At 38.3% G+C, this 17113-nt stretch overlaps 1 protein-coding gene across 1 annotated transcript; it reads left to right on the plus strand.

The window, feature by feature from the left end:
- The first annotated feature begins 293 nt into the window (after positions 1-293).
- On the plus strand, positions 294-7379 carry LOC4333675 (protein WHAT'S THIS FACTOR 1 homolog, chloroplastic). Its single transcript, XM_066309041.1, is given in 7 exon segments — positions 294-494; positions 1146-2680; positions 3890-4026; positions 5838-5942; positions 6046-6112; positions 6218-6390; positions 6921-7379. A coding segment is annotated over 1 exon segment (1155 nt). The 5' UTR covers positions 294-494; positions 1146-1232; the 3' UTR covers positions 2388-2680; positions 3890-4026; positions 5838-5942; positions 6046-6112; positions 6218-6390; positions 6921-7379.
- Positions 7380-17113: the final 9734 nt, after the last annotated feature.

Genomic DNA, 17113 nt, shown 5'->3' on the forward strand with positions numbered 1-17113 from the left:
AGAGAGCGAGAGGGGAAGTGATGAAGGAAGAAGTGAGGTAGTCAGTTACATTGCGAGTAAAAACTGCCACCAATAGTCATAACTGTCAAGAGAGTTATTCTGCTCGGTTTAAATAGTTAAAGGGGTCGACATTACCAGCTTTTGCGATTGAGGATATAAATCGGACGTGACTTGTTTAAGAATTTTTAGCCCACGATGGCCCAGGCCCAGGCCCAGGCTAACTAGTTGCCCAGTTAGCTTGCCCAGCTAGCCCATTACTAACCTATAATAAGCAAAGGTAAAAGTCCCAAGCCGCCTCTGCCACTCCGGCGGCAGCAGCAGCGCCGCCGCGCAGGTCGCCGCCGCCCCCAACCTGGCCATGTCGCCACGGCGCATCCTCCCAGCTCCCCCACCTCGCATCCTCTTTGCTTACTGGGTTCTTCCTCTCCGTCGTCGCCGCGTGGTGCCGGGGTGCCGCCTGCCGGCTTGGTGACACTCAGCGGCCCAACCTCCAGGTTCAGAAATTTTTTCTTGTCGAGTCCATGTCAATTAGTGTAATACAAGCAGACGAGTTGTGTGATGCGGCATTCAATTTAATGTATTAGCCATTTACGACTAGTTTTTTTAATCGATTTCATTCCTTTTGAACTATAAAAAGTAATAGGTTGCAAGTTGAAGAGGAAGAGAACAGGACATATTTTTGGGTTTTATTAGAAAAGGAAAAAAAAAATGGTGCGCTAGCTTTGAGTATGTTCTTATGTTTGTTGCATCCTAGGAACAAAGTATCAGGCTAAACTGCTAAACTAATGATCATCCACATTGCTTTTAAAAGAAGACCTAAAAAGTTATTGATATAAGGAAGAATGGTTGGGATGAGCGCTAGCCTCAAACACAGTTAATATGAACTTCAAATATCATTTCAATCATGCATGTGTTCTGTACTTCTGTTATATCATGGTGTGCCGCCTACACATGGAGGTGGGGCATGATCCATGAGTAGTGCAGTCAGGAGGAGGAAGATGAGGGGTGATTTTATTAGTGTTTTTGCATGAATCTTGGAGCAATTTCAACCATTTAAATGTGACTGAAATTTTCTTCTTATATTTTATTGCCTGACGGCTTGATGTCCCTTATTGAGGATACAATTTGTCTTCTCCTTTTTGCAGAAGTTTGTGTTGTAGACTTGGTGCTTCATTATTTGCATTCCTGGATGCTTGATGTATGATACACACGCAGACTGGCATTGATTCCAAATGATGGCAATAAGATTGGAAGAACACGTATCTCTGATTTCCAAAACTCTTCCTTTCATTCAACACAAGGCTATGTCCTCATATTCAACTGGTCATGGCCACAGGCCCAAGAAGAAGCTTTATCACCGTGAACCTGGCCTTGACAAGGCCATGGACCTCCAAAAGAAGCCTGCTCTCCTCCTTCGTCTTCGGGAGCTCATCTTGTCCCAAAAGACAAATTCCATCCTTATACGTTATCTTGAAAAGGAGGTTGGCTTTGTCCAAAAATGGAACTTCCTTTCACTTATCAAGCGGCATCCAAACATCTTCTTCGTCTCTGGTGGTAGTGCCTCCCGTGAGCCAATTTCAGTTACGCTCACTGAGAAGGCCAAAAAGATATCCAGTGAGGAGACCCTAGCACGAGAACTAATGGAGCCAATCTTGGTGAAAAATCTAAGGAAGCTACTAATGATGTCTTTGGACTGCCAGATTCCTATAGAGAAGATTGAACTCATCCAATCTGAATTGGGTTTACCCAAGAACTTCAAGAGCAACTTGATTCCGAGATACCCTGAACTATTTTCAGTTCGCGAGGTGAAGGGATTGGACCATTTGTGTTTGGAGAGTTGGGATTCTTCACTGGCTGTCACAGCCCGAGAAGAAAAATTGAATTTTGATGGATTCCATATGGACTGTAGAGGGATTCCTAAAGATGGAAATGTCTTTGGTCCTTTTGCTTTCAAGTTGAAGTATCCAGCAGGATTTAGGCCAAATCGGAAGTATCTTGAGGAGGTTGTCAGGTGGCAGAAGTTGGCATTTCCATCACCTTATCTGAATGCTAGGCGTGTGGAGCCTGCAACACCACAGGCTCGGAAGCGAGCGGTTGCTGTTATGCATGAGATTTTGAGCTTGACAATGGAGAGACGATTGACATCTGATTAGCTAGAAGTCTTCCATAATGAGTACAGGCTGCCATGTAAGCTACTTCTGTGTTTAATAAAAAATCATGGGATATTCTATATCACTAATAAGGGAGCAAGGAGCACTGTCTTCCTCAAGGAAGCCTATGATGATAGTAAACTTATTGAGAAGTGTCCTCTATTGAAATTCCATGATCAATTTGCCTCTCTGATCGGCCAAACATGCTCCGATTCAAATGATGTATTGCCAGCATAATGGGAGCAATAATTTACAAGCGAGAGAGACAAATCACAATGTGGCATGTGGCTGGCTGATTCACCCTTTAGTTTCTACTCAGGCCAGTGCAAACATGACTCATTTGCATGCGACCAACCATGCAAGTCCTCTGTGTGATGGATGCTTTATTCAGCTTCAAGTTTTGCATGAAATTTGGGACCCCAGAAATCAAGTGGCAGCTCAGATCTCAGCAGACAAGGCATTGGTTGTTGTACTGAAGGACATATGTTCAATTCCTACAATTGGGGCATTCAACTGTTGAAGATATTACGGTTAGTTTTCAGGGGTTTTCTTGCGAGTATTACCTTCAGCCTACACTTGAGAGAAAAAGAGAGGATGCATTAGCCTCAGTTTATACCTTAAAACTGAATTTGCTTCTCTTAATTGGATAACTGGGTGCCATTTCTTTCTTTTCTAATAAAATAATGATATAGTCAGATACTAATTGACCTTAAAATGTATTGTACTATCACGTGATTCTGCTTCCAGAAAGGTTCTTGATGTTGTTTGTCATCATAGAATGTGTCAAACCACTATACTGTTTTCGCTAGATTATGCTTGTAATTTGTTACAGTCAACATTTTGCTTATGGGTCAATTGAACTATTGGCAATAGTAGTAGTACTAATCCATTCTGCTATTGTTCTCGGTTTTTTTTTTCCCTTCATCCATACACAGGCAGAAAGTGCCTGTAAAATGCTCCACGTGTTTGTATCAAAGTTTCCTTCCATCAATTGGTTCTTGTTCTTTATTATTACTTGAAACCAACTTCAGCCATGGAAATCTCTATTGCTCTCTAGAGTTCTCCATCAGAATTCAGAAATTTGAAATACTGTATTTAGTTCACATGCTGATTATGATTTGAAGCAACTGTGAATCATCTTAAATCCTAGCTGCAACCTGACTACATAGATTAGTTTCTATTTTCTACTTTCTTGCATTACCACATTCATGATTCATCATGTGCCCTATGACAGATTGATGAGAAATATCAGTACTATATGTTTTCCTGATGCTGTGCATTAGTGGTCTTATAGTATTCAACTTGGTTCATAAGTGCATTAACCCTACCAGTATAGACCAACATTCGTCCAGTACAGTGACCTGTTTCATGCTATGTGAGCCTGAATTATGATTGCATCTAGTGGTAGACATGTCTGTACTCTAGCGGTCCATATTTTCTTGTGTTCAGTCTAGGTTTTATTTCTGTATTGAGTATTCTGTATGGAACAAGGCACAAACAAACATGCTAAACCCATGTAAATTGATTGTTAGAACTTAATTTGCAGTACCGTGATGCATAATATAGATGATAGTTGTGGATGTGCTTTCATGTATCTTTCTCTGCAAAAGGCCTGGGTGTGTTTTTTCCATGTTAACTCAAAATTATGCCATGTAGCTTGTGCATTCTTAACAATGGCCGAATTCGTTCTGCAGATCACCTTATTTCTGTTAACAAGAAAGATTTGTGTTCTTGTGCAGTTGTGCTCATGCGATTGTAGTTGACGTCTCCATAATCTACAGAGACAAATGTTGAGTGGAGGAAACACCAAGTATTGTTAACTACCAGAGAAAAATGGCCTTTCAATTACCGTATAATCTTTGTCCAGCAGGAACAGGTATGACTTAAGCCAATATGAACCTTTTTCTTAATGTCTAGTATAAATACAGCAACCAAATCTTTGCAAGTGAAATATCACCAAGCTGACGGTACTTACAAAATAAATGGTAGTTTGGTAGTTAGCTATTTGCCAGTTTAGAACAGTCATGTAACATGTATTACATATTGTCAGATTATTCTGTGGCCAGTTTGTCGTGCCAATGTTGTTTTTGTGTAATTTGTAATTACTGTTCTGTGTCAGAATTTAGACACTGATTCAGTTGTCAAGTAATTTTTTTTAATGGAATACTTTGACAGATTGGTAAAATGGGTTTTAATGACTGTCTGAAAGCTTTTAGATTAACTAGTTGCTTGGTAATGAATAATAATAAGAGATGAAATTGGTGGACACTCATTGCTGTTGATCTGGGACCATATCCTAAACATGGGAAGCTTTATTAATGGCCATGGCAATTCCTGCAACAGGCTAATAACAGTCACAAGTTTGCATCCCTTTCACACCTCCACGCTATCTTGAGTATGTTCTGATATTTGCACATCAAAGTGCTTGTCCACATAGAATTATTGGTGGGAGATGCATTAAGGATGTTTACCAATAGTTGCTTGCAACACAAAATCAACCTGTATGTAGGTGGGATCCATTGAGATAACCAGATGAACATATGCTAAGTAAAGATGGACCGACAAAATTATGGGTGGCCTGGACACATTGAAGTGAAATGAGGCCAACTGGCTGCTCCTCAATTATAACCCATGAAAGTGAGGAGCATACCCAGGAGCAGTGATTGGGACCAGATTCTGCAGACACTAAGAGAGCACCTATAAATGATAGTAGTGGTCATGATCCTGGTCAGATGCACTAAAAGCTAGATTTGGATGGGTGTTAGTGGCTGTTAGTTTAGGCAGGTCTATCCTCAAGTCATACAAATACAGTGGATGGAGACTAGAGGCCGGCCCTTTTCTGATCCTGTTTATTTTTTCTGGTAAGCATTTATGCCTTCCTCTGCAGTAGCCTTTCCATCTGATGTTACTTCCATTTAACTTATTGTGTGAACATTTATTTGGCGTCTCTTAAAATTTTTTTTGGCTCTATTATTGGCCACCAAGAGCACATGCTTTTCTTTGCCCTCCAGTCACCTTCAGCTCCTAGTGACCCGGCTGGATTTCCAATTGATGTGTCTTTCTTGTACACCAGTCTTTGCCTCCCTGTCCCTGTCCTTGAGTAGCATTACCTGTTCCATAAACAACTTTTGTGTGTGGCTGGGCCCTGCCTTTTTGAGTTGGCAACTTCCACAAAATCACAAGAGTTATCACTGCTTCAGAACCGCTTCGTTTTGCTGTCCCTTTCTCCGGACCCTGCCTTGACTTTAGGAAGCTGCCATTATCTTTACTTGTCTTTCACTTTGATTTTCATACTTACCACTAGATTTACACCAAAATATAATTCTATTATTCTAATTAGGTACATTTTTGGTTTCTTGCGTCTTATCTTATTATTGATCAATGCAGCATTAATCTCTTCATTTGTGATGACTGTCTTCTCTCCATTGATTCTTAGCTTTTAAAAAAGTTATTAAAATAGGTGCCTTTTACCTTTCTACTCTCGGTGTTTTTCAAACTCTAGAGAGGGCCGTCCCGTGAGCTGCATTGTTCAACGCCTCTTTGATGGTTGAACGTCGCAATTAGGGTGGCAGGTCCAGACCACCTCCTGTTTCTGTCATCATCTGCCTGATGTCTATCCATTAGGAGAAGAAAGCACCTCATTTGTGTTATGTAACAATTTCTCTTTTTCCTTGCTTGAATGAACAGACTGGCGCCTAGCAAGCAAAGAATCCTGATTCGAACATCACAGCCTGCTTGGCCATCGCCATCCCTGGTTCTGGACAAAATGTTTGGACTATGTATCAGCGTCATGTTTGAGTCTCATTTCTTCCTACTCCTGCCTAGCCTCTAGTAGCAAGTCATTTTTATACTTGTCTCATCTGAAGAAAGTAATGTGTGCATTTGATATATCCAGTGCAGGGGGGTCCATCTTGGCGTAGCCGTGGGTGGTGTGGTTGGTTCAGATTTCACAATCTTGGCATGTAAAGAAGGATGCCCTGTCCCTCTGCATCCAGTTCCTTGTTCTTGTAGTGTTTCCGAATTTTTCCTGATCTTTCTTTATCTCTGTGACATGTTGCCAAGTGAAGACATATCAAAGGCAGACTATTCTACGCTTCAGGAATAAAGGGGAGGAGATAATCCCAGCTGATTACTCAAGAAACGATTTTATTCCAAGTCAATCAGAGTGAGCATCTCAAGGAGCTGAATCATTCTAGCTTTTACCCCACCACCAAACCCACAAAACCGGTCATCAATTTAGGTAAGCATTTGACATAAGTTCTTGGTTGGAATAATATCCTCTTTTTTCTTTTTGCATTCATCAGGAACTGTGAAAAATTCTTTGCCTGATTCTTTCTACCATATAATACTCAAGAAGCATCATACTTTTATTAGACAATCATCTAGTGAACATTTTGAGCGATGGGGCCCTCTGAGATAGAGCGATATATTTATTCAAACATAATGTTTCGTAAAAGCAGCAAACTGCACCTAATAATTTATAATAATTGAATGCGATAATCCTGGTGGAGGTGTAATAACATGTCCAGGCTGAAAGCACAGATCAGGTTACTGTACACAGTAATGATGAGCCTCTGTTAAAGCTAAACTCCCCTTGTCAGTTATCGTGCTGTTGAACAAGATGATGATTATGACGACCATGATGGCCGCCCTAATTGCCATTTGCCAACCTATCTACTGCTAATCTAATCTAATCTACGCCTTTTGTACTACTAGTAGCTGTTAGTAGTGGTACTAGTAATTCTGAAGAAAGAAATGTGGCTTGTGCAGGCAGGGAGGCAGGCAGGGCTGCATCGTGGGAATGATAGCGTGGGGGGAGTACTGCAGGTCTTTGTACTCCTTGTCTGCTGTGCTGCCGGTTGATGGATTGGAAGCCACACCTGCTGCTGCTATTGCTAACGCTTAGCTGCATCTTTCAGTCTTTCGGCCAACAATTTTTTTTGCTTTGTTGCCATCCGTTTTTGGTCCCTGTTTCTTTTGCTCCCTTCAGCATCAATCCACCTCACACGTTCACCGCCCCTCGCTACCTCTTCTACTACCATTCGACGCACACCTCAGAAAACAAATCGTCATTTTTCTTTTTTTTTTTTTGCCTTTTGTTAAAGAAATTGACTGCTAATGCTAGGTTGCTATCCTCTGAGCCATAATTCATTCTGAAGAAAGTATATGTAAATTATTGGATCCACAAATCATATATAATATTTAGAAAGAACATATACAATTCGCTCTTCTTAATTTCGCTATTTTTTTTATGGAGCCACCTATTAGGTGTCGTTGACATATAGGTCCTTCTTGACAATCGCACTTCATTCCACTGGGCTTCATGTGGTAGTGACAACTGGTGCCACATACTCCCTCCATTTCAGGTTATAAAACGTTTTGATGTCAAACTATTTTAAGTTTGACTAAGTTTATAGACAAATATAGTAATATGTATAATATTATATTAGTTTCATCAAATTAATAATTGAATATATTTTAATAATAGATTTGTCTTGGCTTGAAAATATTACTACTTTTTTCTATAAATTTGGTTAAACTTGAAGCAGTTTGACTTTTTTACCAAAGTCAAAACGTCTTATATCCTGAAACGGATGGAGTACTCTAATAGCTATTGTTGGTTTTGTAACAAGGAACGTTTGTGTGCGTAAACGTTGTACACCGAAAACTTGTGTGCACAGGCGTAAACATCGTACACCGAAAACTTATGTGCACAGGACACGTCCCCGTGTAGCGGTGGGGGGTTGGCCGGGTTAGATGGAAGAAAACCCCTCTTCGTCTCACACAAACGGCGTGCACGCGTGGGGGCAGTGCGGTGTGGCGTGCACACTCGTGCGTGGGTGGCCAACGAAATGGGTGAGCTATTTCCTCCGCAGTATGGTTCAAGCAGCAAAGCTCATGTGGCTGCTGAGACTTGTCATCATCTTCCTTTCTTTTTTTTTCTTTTTTTTCCAACACCCTATATACATGTAATTTGTGGATTGTGAGCTCAACAATCCATACCTAACCGGGCACCGGCAACCTCCTTTTCAAGAAAGTGAGAAACGGTTAAGAGGAAATTATCTTTTGAGTGCTCGATTTCGTATGTGTGGAGACTACTGTCTCTGTTCTCTTCTACTTTGCCGTTAGGTGCACTTGTTTGATCATTACTTTTTCTAATCGTGTATTTATAAAGACAAATTGTAAGAATATAACCATGTGAAAGTGTTCTTCACGGAAAAAAAAAACTATTAATGTCATTTTATACGCCAAATCTTAGTACTACCTCCATCCTTTAATTTTTATAAATGTTGGTTAATTAAGTTTAATGTCAAACAAAAAAAACCCAGAGTACTCTTTTATATACCGATTATTATTTAAAAATTTGAGGTTTCTAGGTGTATATGTCCCAAAACGTCATATACTTCCCCGTTTTAAAATCCAAGGATTTTTAGGTGGTTTAGAAAAACTTCTTTTAGCAACTTTAGTCAATTTTAAAATTTTGAATTGGTTAGATTCCCTTTACAAGTATGTGATTGACTTTGGGGTTATTGAAGTGAGGACTTATGGAAATCAGCGCATAAATTAATTCTTGTATTGTGAAATTTGAGTGCTAAATATCCTTCCTATATTTTAGTACTAGAACAGATGGAGTATACTTTCTTCGTCACTCCTATCTAAAGATTAAGTTATTTTGAGACGGAGAAAATATTTGATAACGAATGATTGCTATATATGACATGTACTATATAGGAGCTCCTACATAATAATCCTCGAGGAATCTGTTCGTTCGGTCTTATCAAGGATGGGTCATCTGATTGGAATCAAATGGTCTAAACGAGGGTAGCTAGGCGTGAAGCTTGGAGCAATCTTACGCCATGTTTAAAAATTTAAATAAATCAAAACACATGAATTCCACACGAAATCAACTTCATTTTTCACGGAACCAAAACAAACAAAGATTACCATTAATTCCTGAAAACGAGCACCGGGTGGCAAGTATAAATAAATATACACGGGGAAATCACCACACAACTACCTCCCCACACGGCGTGGGGTGCACTTGAGTCTGTTGCTTCGAGTTAAGCCCTAGAGAGCTAGCTACAAAGCGAGAAACATATGCATTGCATCGGAAACTTGACCTATCTACAATTCTACATGTATTTCCTGATCTCCTCTCGTCTGTTAGCTAGATAGGTCGTCCTTAGCACAGTGCAGCTAGCTACACGTAGCACCGGGGTTCACTATTTTGGAATGCACAAACATTTCTCGGAGACCGAAATCTCACAAAATAATTTGATATTTGAACAAATCTTCGCTTAGTTCAGAAACAATTGCAGAGTATTTTGACATCCTACCAGGCCAGAACCCACCAGTAAAAAAGAAATTTTCGGAAAAAGATCAGGTCAAAAATCCTGAACTTTGGGGAAAGCACTGATCGTGTGATGGTGGAGATGTGCAACGGGGTTTAAATTTTGGTGGCCACGAATATTATGCACACGCAAGTGGATTTCTGATGGAAATATAGTGACATCAGGGATGTTCGTTGGTTTTTATCTCTTTGAGCATGTGCACGAGGGTGTATTCGTGAGTGTGAGTGGTGTAGCGTGTGTGGTGGTGTGTGTCTGCCATGTAATCGTAAAAAAAAATTCATAACTCTGTATCCCAAATTAGCTAGAAAATCGTGCAATATACTATTATATATAGCGATGTACTATCTTTACCGTAAAGTACAACGATTTAGACAAACCCTAGCATGTGTTTGATTTAGTGGATGGGATGGATCGGATTAATTGGGTCGAACTTATTTTTCAGAGTGTTTACGTTTAGAATAAATGGGATGGTTGATCCTATAAGGAGAATGCTCAGCAAGATCCGGGTCAACTTCACACCTTAAAAACTGATCGATCCAACTCACTTCATTTCTCTCTCACTAATATACAGGTCACACCTTCCCGTCCCTCGTAAAAACAGAACCACTCTATCTCTCATACCAACCAGATAGTGTGATCATCCTGCCAAGAGAAAATATATCCTATCAAGAGAAAATATATGGATGAGTCTAATTCACATCTAACCTCAATCACAAACCAAACGCTACTAATTAACTTAGATTTTTATTAGGACGCGGAGGTTGTATCATGCTGGGCTTGTGAATGCGTGGACCAACCGACGGATCGAGACACATACACAGGCGGGCGAGGTCACGGTCGCGATCAACGATCGTGGCGCGAGGCAAGGCAAACAGGTACAGGTGCACGTACGACCTCCACACAGTGATTCGATTAGATATGCCATTCAGTTTCTGTTGCAGGCCATGGAGGTCAGGTGAGCTCAACTCAGAATATGAATATGGCCTGGTTTAGTTCCCAACTTTTTCTTCAAACTTTCAACTTTTTCATCACATCAAAACTTTCCTATACACACAAACTTTCAACTTTTCCGTCACATCGTTCCAATTTTAGCGTGAACTAAACACACCCTATATATGGTACTCCATCCGTCGCATTATAAGTTTTCATGTCCAACGTATTTAACCGTCCGTTTTATTTAAAAATTTTATGAAAAAATTTTAAAAGTTAAGTTACGCATAAAGTACTATTCATATTTTATCATCTAATAACAATAAAAATACTAATAATAAAAATATTTTAAATAAAACGGATGGTCAAAGTTAGATATTGATACCCACATTATGGGACGGAGGGAGTACTGCTAGTCCACAATATGCAACCTTAGCTTTGACAACAAATCATGTGCCCCCCTAGTACAAGGGATCAGGGCCCCAACTTGCACATGCATTGCTTTTCTCTTTCTTTTTTTTTCCTGTTTTTATTTATTTATTTTGAAGAGGAGGGGTAGCTAGGCATCTGATCTGGAGTAGCAAGGAAAAGGGGAGAAAATGATGGGGAAAATAAAGATGGTGGGCAGGGGAGGGTGAGGATGGGTTGAGTTAGATTCTCACCAAGATAGTAGTCATCATTTGTGTCAAAAGGGATCATCCAACTTGTGAGTTGGATGGGAATTCCTTCTTTTGTTTTGGTTTTGGGAGTGACGATCAGAACAAGAATATTTGTAAGTTCGATGCCAATTTGCCGATGGTTGGGGGAAGCACATGAGCATAAATAATGTTATGCTATTTTCGGTTCTTTCAATTTACTAAGGTGCGAGAATCGGACACGTCTCATCGTTTCGCTATAATTATGCTCATCTATAGTAGCACTTCAAAAATGATTTATGGATAAAACTTCCATAAATATGTTTCTAGTAATGCAAAAGTAAATATTTTAAAAAAGACTGTAATAAAAAAAATCATAAAATCAACTTTAAAATTAAGTTTTAAAATTTAGATTTTGACTTATAAACAAAAGCATAAGTGAAACGATAGGATTGTTCGTAACCACTTTACAAACGTGTCAGATTTGCCCAAATAGGTGTGGTGGGGCTACTCTATGGGCTTCTTTAGCTTATAACCTCTCTTTTTTCCCCAAACATTTCCTAGTCTTATTTAACTTTCTTGCATCCTCCATTAGGCTACCGTGATGAGGTATTTTAAGTAGATAACCAAAGTGTATGCGTTGTTGGGGTTGATGGGATCAATAATAGAGTCATAGAATTGTGCAAATTTTAGAGGGAATGGAACCCTATCACCACCATGTCTATATATATAGACATTCTGGCATAGTTAGGCATTTCCTTTTATTTCTACTACACCACTTTTTATCCCTTTCACCTCTCATCATCCCAATTCCCTGTCCCATTGAATAGCTAGGCTGAAAGCAGAAGCGATTCCATTGGCACCAATTAATGGAAGCAATTTTCTTAACTTGCATCTTTCTGTAGGTCCCACCTATACATTAGATGTTATCGTGTGACCGTACGGTCTTTGCATACACATGACTAGTTGATGGTATCTTAAAGCACAAGGATTTAATTAAACATTTTTTTCAGGTTCCTTCAGAGTCACAAGGCATTAAGAAGGGTGGAGAGATCAGCAGATTAGCTAGTGTGGGGAGCAATGTTGGTTACTACTAGCAGGCCACCAATCTCTGCAACCATGCATGAAAAGGTGGATAGGATAAGTGGTGTTGTCCATGATTTTGCCCACAAAGAATGCTATGCCTCTACATTTGGCACACATTGCTTGGTATAAAATCATGGGATAATCTTTTGGCTTCAATTAGTAGGCCCCAATAATATAATGCATGCATGCTTGGTAGATCCAAAAGGCTAATAATAGCATATGGACATGAGAACAAATATGTGCCATCCTTGTTGGGTGTTGTTTCTGTTCTGGCTTCCAAGGAGGAATAATTTAAGTCCCATGTGTAATGATGTAGAAGCTAGTACTAAAGGATCAAGTGGTGGCATGAACTGTAGTACTACTATGTGTAGGAACAAAAAGATATTTCTTTCTTTTCTTTTGTGGATGAAAATTCCCTCCATCAAACCTTTTCTTTTGTCAAAACGATGTTCCATCTCTTTCCTTTCACCCATATTCACGTTTTTTTTAGAACAACCCATATTCACCTTTGAGATAGCTAATATAGAAACTGTCACTTCTAGTTGCATTAGGTTTTAGATGTGACACCCTTATTAGAAAAACCATTGTTGTCATTAACATTAGGTGAATTTGAATTTGCTTTGTGAAAGCTACCCACCTACAAATGCCATGCATGAATAATTCCAATGGTTGAATAATAACTATTGGCTTTTTCATGCTTGCATTTTTCCTAACGCATTTTTGTGCTTCGAAAAAGTTTATTTCGACATGAAAAAGCAGTCTATAAGCCATCATACGACGAATCAAAAGGAGACTAAAATTTGGGTTCCTAGCAGCAGTGCCGTGAAATTGCATGCATGATCTTAGTACATCCAAAAAATAGATTATAAGATATCAAAATCCATATTATAAATTTAATACACACAGAATATATATATATATAGAGAGAGAGATACAGTATATAATAAGAGTACAATTCAATGCCTTAAAAAATTGCCACTGCTTGGGGTATACATCTGATCCTTCCTTTTTCTTTATTCTATTTTTGAAGCTATCGAGTATCAAATATTCTACATATATATTGCGCATTGGCATATATAATGGCCGAATCTCCCTTGTCCCAATCGATCACACGTGAACCAGTGAATTTTTTTTAGGAACAAATTAAGATTTTTATTAGCACTGATGATGTGGTGGCTAACTCGATAGTTCACCTTTTTGCCTTCTTTTGCTTTGACAATTAATATTGTTAGATAAATGGAGGAATCACCTTTTTACTCCTTTAATTAGTTGACTAAAGTGAAGGGGACACAAGAGAGACATTTTATTGTATGCAATGTGTGAGCATGACTACCCTGAAATGAATAGTACTATATATCTTTCTTCTTACACATGGGTGATGTATGACAGTTAACCACATCCCAATAATCTATTCTAGCTCAATTAATTAGAAGTAGTAATCAATCAATTGAAGGAGTTTACTAGTAAATCACAAGGCTCCATGCTAATCAGGACAAATGTACTTGGACTCAAGGACACTGGACAATGACTGGATGGAACCTAGATGAGCCTCCATGAAGGTGACAGAGAGAAAAGGACGGCGTCCTATCCACGTACTGTGCCCTGTGTGGCTGTAGCACATCTATCGTATCAATTCTACCGGTGTCGAATCGATCTTTAATTTTTATAGAGGTATTACTACTGATTTATTCATGATATGGATTGATATTACGTTTAGTCAAAAACATTTTCAATTCTGCAAAATGAAGCATAACAAAAACACTTGTACTTTTGTGTGTGTGTGTGTGTTTGCTTGAGAGAAAATGAAAGACAACCGATATGACATCTGGTGTGCTAACCACTCTGGTGGACACACGACATGAAAGAATCAGAGGGGAAATGAGAGGACAGTATAGTGCTGGCATTCACTCTCACCCTGACAAAAAACCTTGTATCAGCTCAGTGAATCCAATCAAACTATATTGATATATTTTCAAAAAAATGTTGTTGAGACATGAGATATTGAATTTGATATATAAAGCTGCCATGTTATTTTTTTTATAAAAAAAAAGTGTGCCGCCAAGCTGATTGTGAAGCCATCGCCCAACCATTATCTTTATTGCACTTTGTATGCCTCAACAAGCTTACGAGTTTCTTACGCATCTATGCACAATAAATACAATAAAATTCATTAATTTGTTATTTGAAGAAAGATATGATCTCATTTATGTCAACATGCATAGCCATATACCTACATCATTATCTGAAAAATAGCCATATACCTACATTGCCATCCGGCATGTACCAATCTATAGCTAAGACTATCCTCTCTGTGCACACCCTTTTTTTCAAGTGTCTATACGCATACCCACATGAGGCATCTATGTGTATATGGTCAGCATTGGTGCTAGTACCGAATAAAAACTTTATATCATCACCTACATGATAAGGATAAAGAGTTCTGTTTTATGAAGCCCCTCTTAAAGTATATGCATTATATTCTCAACCCCTTTTTTTCTTTTTTTCAATTTTAGTATACATGGACAACTGAAAAATACCGAAATTTGAATTTACTACGAGAAAGAGAGGACATAGACATATTCCAAAAAATAGGTGGTAATTGGCTAGGAATGGACAGATTGTGACACGATTACGATATCTCACCAATTGGGCTATGGATTCATCTACCTATTCGGTATGGTACTATATGTTGACATATTCATACCGTGAACGATGGTCTTATATATTCATTCATTCTACCTGCAAATCTGACTTTATATTATATGGTTTTATATTGCTCCCTCCTAAAATAAAATATAATTATTTCTAACTACGAAAAGACATGGAGGGAGTATATAGTTAATTAGTTGGTTAAATCTCAAATTTTACATATGGGCTAGGTAGTTTATTTTTCGATAAACTATACAGTTTCTACTTTATAGTTTTTTTTTCATGGACGATTATTTCCAATAAACCAAGATTTTTGAAAATAGCAATATCCTAGTCAAAAATGAAAAAAAAATATTGTTTCATTCCATACATTATATTTGTATGATTTAAATTCTTCCAAGATTCGTGTAATATTTTTTTTCTTTTTGTCCTTGAGTCCCACCTCCCTCAACGTCATCATCATAATAGTTGTCCCACGCTGGAGCATTTTGGCAAGACCCTTTCTCTTCGCCTTTGACGTTGTCGTCTCACTTCTTCATTAGGTGGACTCGCCTCTCAATCTCCTCTTCTAGCCTCCATGATTATGATGACCTCTCCTCCCACACATACTAACACAACGCTCACCACATCACACTTCCTGACATATATAATCAATATGCTTCTGGCCTAGTCACCACCACCGCTTTCGCATCGTTGAGTAAGAATCCTCGGCCATTATCCCTTGTCTTTTCCTCGCCTTCTTTGTCAGCATGGGCGGCTCAAGATAGAACGGAATGTCCCAACCATTGGATTGAGATCCAATATATATATATATATATATATATATATATATATATATATATATATATATATATATATATATATATATATATATATATATATATATATATATATATATATATATATATATATATATATATATATATATATATATATATATATATATATATATATATATATATATATATATATATATATATATATATATATATAGCAAAACCAAAATAAAATATCATCGCACAAGTGTTTTTTTCTCTTTTGCTAATGTCAATAATCTTTTGTCAAATCTGATATGCCCACCATAGCAAAAACAAGGAAAGAAAAACTTGTGTGATGACATTCTGCGCAATCCCACCCTCGTCGATGACAATTCGCACAATTGACTTTTTGTCAATAGTGAAACATATATTTTCTTGAAAGGAAATAATCAATAGCAGCCAAAAACAATGTAACAAACCGCCCTCCAAATCGAGTTGGCCAGCCAACCGAACGCTATTGCGGCTCTTTCTTGCGTCCTCCCCGTGGATCGCAAAGGTGGCATGCTCCTGATAGAGAGCAGCAGCGTGCGTGACACGTACTTTATGAATAGCGCGTGTCCGTTGGATGGATGCACCGAGCATCCCCGTGCGGTGCGGCCCGTTGGTCCTCACTCTCTATCTATCAATAAGTACTCTAGCTATGTACACATCTTGTGTATCGTCATGCTTTGCTAACTTCTAGAAACGAAATCTGCCTTGTTTTCTTCTCTCTTTTTTTTCCTAGCTAGATCGATCTATCGATTGTGCTACACTTCCTCCGTCCTAAAATAAGTTTTTTTTCACCCATCCCATACATATCAGTACAAAATAAAAAAAACTAAAATAACCTCACCTTATCAAATGCCAATACAATTACTCATTTCTTTATCTACTTCCAATGTATTTATAGCCTGCTTTCACAAACTTCGCTATAATAATTGCTAAAATAAACTTATGTTAAGATAAATGGGAGAGATAAAAAAAATAAACTTATTCTAATAGAGGGAGTAGCTAACTCCATACTTTTACTTATCGATCTGTGTGTCTGATCAGCAACTTCGTTTTCTTTGCTAACGGGGGAGATCATATATAGCTAACCGGGCAGGTCATAAATGATCTCGGTTGTCTCTTCTCACCATGTTTATTGTCTTTTTGTTACTTTTTTTTCGTTGGGCATTTGGTCATCGTAGGATGTATGAACAACTGATCCAAGCATGTAACATATCCACCATGCTTGCTTGCTTTTTTTTTTGTTGAGTGTACGGTTGCTAAACCAAATATACGTTGTATAGTTCATTAAATTGGGGGTACTAGACTAGATGAGAGTAGAGATTGATACCCGTGCAATGTCATCATCGAGCTATATATTGCCGCTGTATTGCTAGCTATTAAATAACCTTTATTATGAGTTTGTTATTTCGCTAGCTAGTATAACATACAAATGGTTTAATTGGTATTTTCTCGAGGAAAACCAAAGTTCTATATTTATTTCGACGAAAACGTTAAGTTTTATA

Source organism: Oryza sativa, chromosome 3 (assembly GCF_034140825.1).
Source record: "Oryza sativa Japonica Group chromosome 3, ASM3414082v1".
Classification (NCBI taxonomy): Eukaryota; Viridiplantae; Streptophyta; class Magnoliopsida; order Poales; family Poaceae; genus Oryza; species Oryza sativa.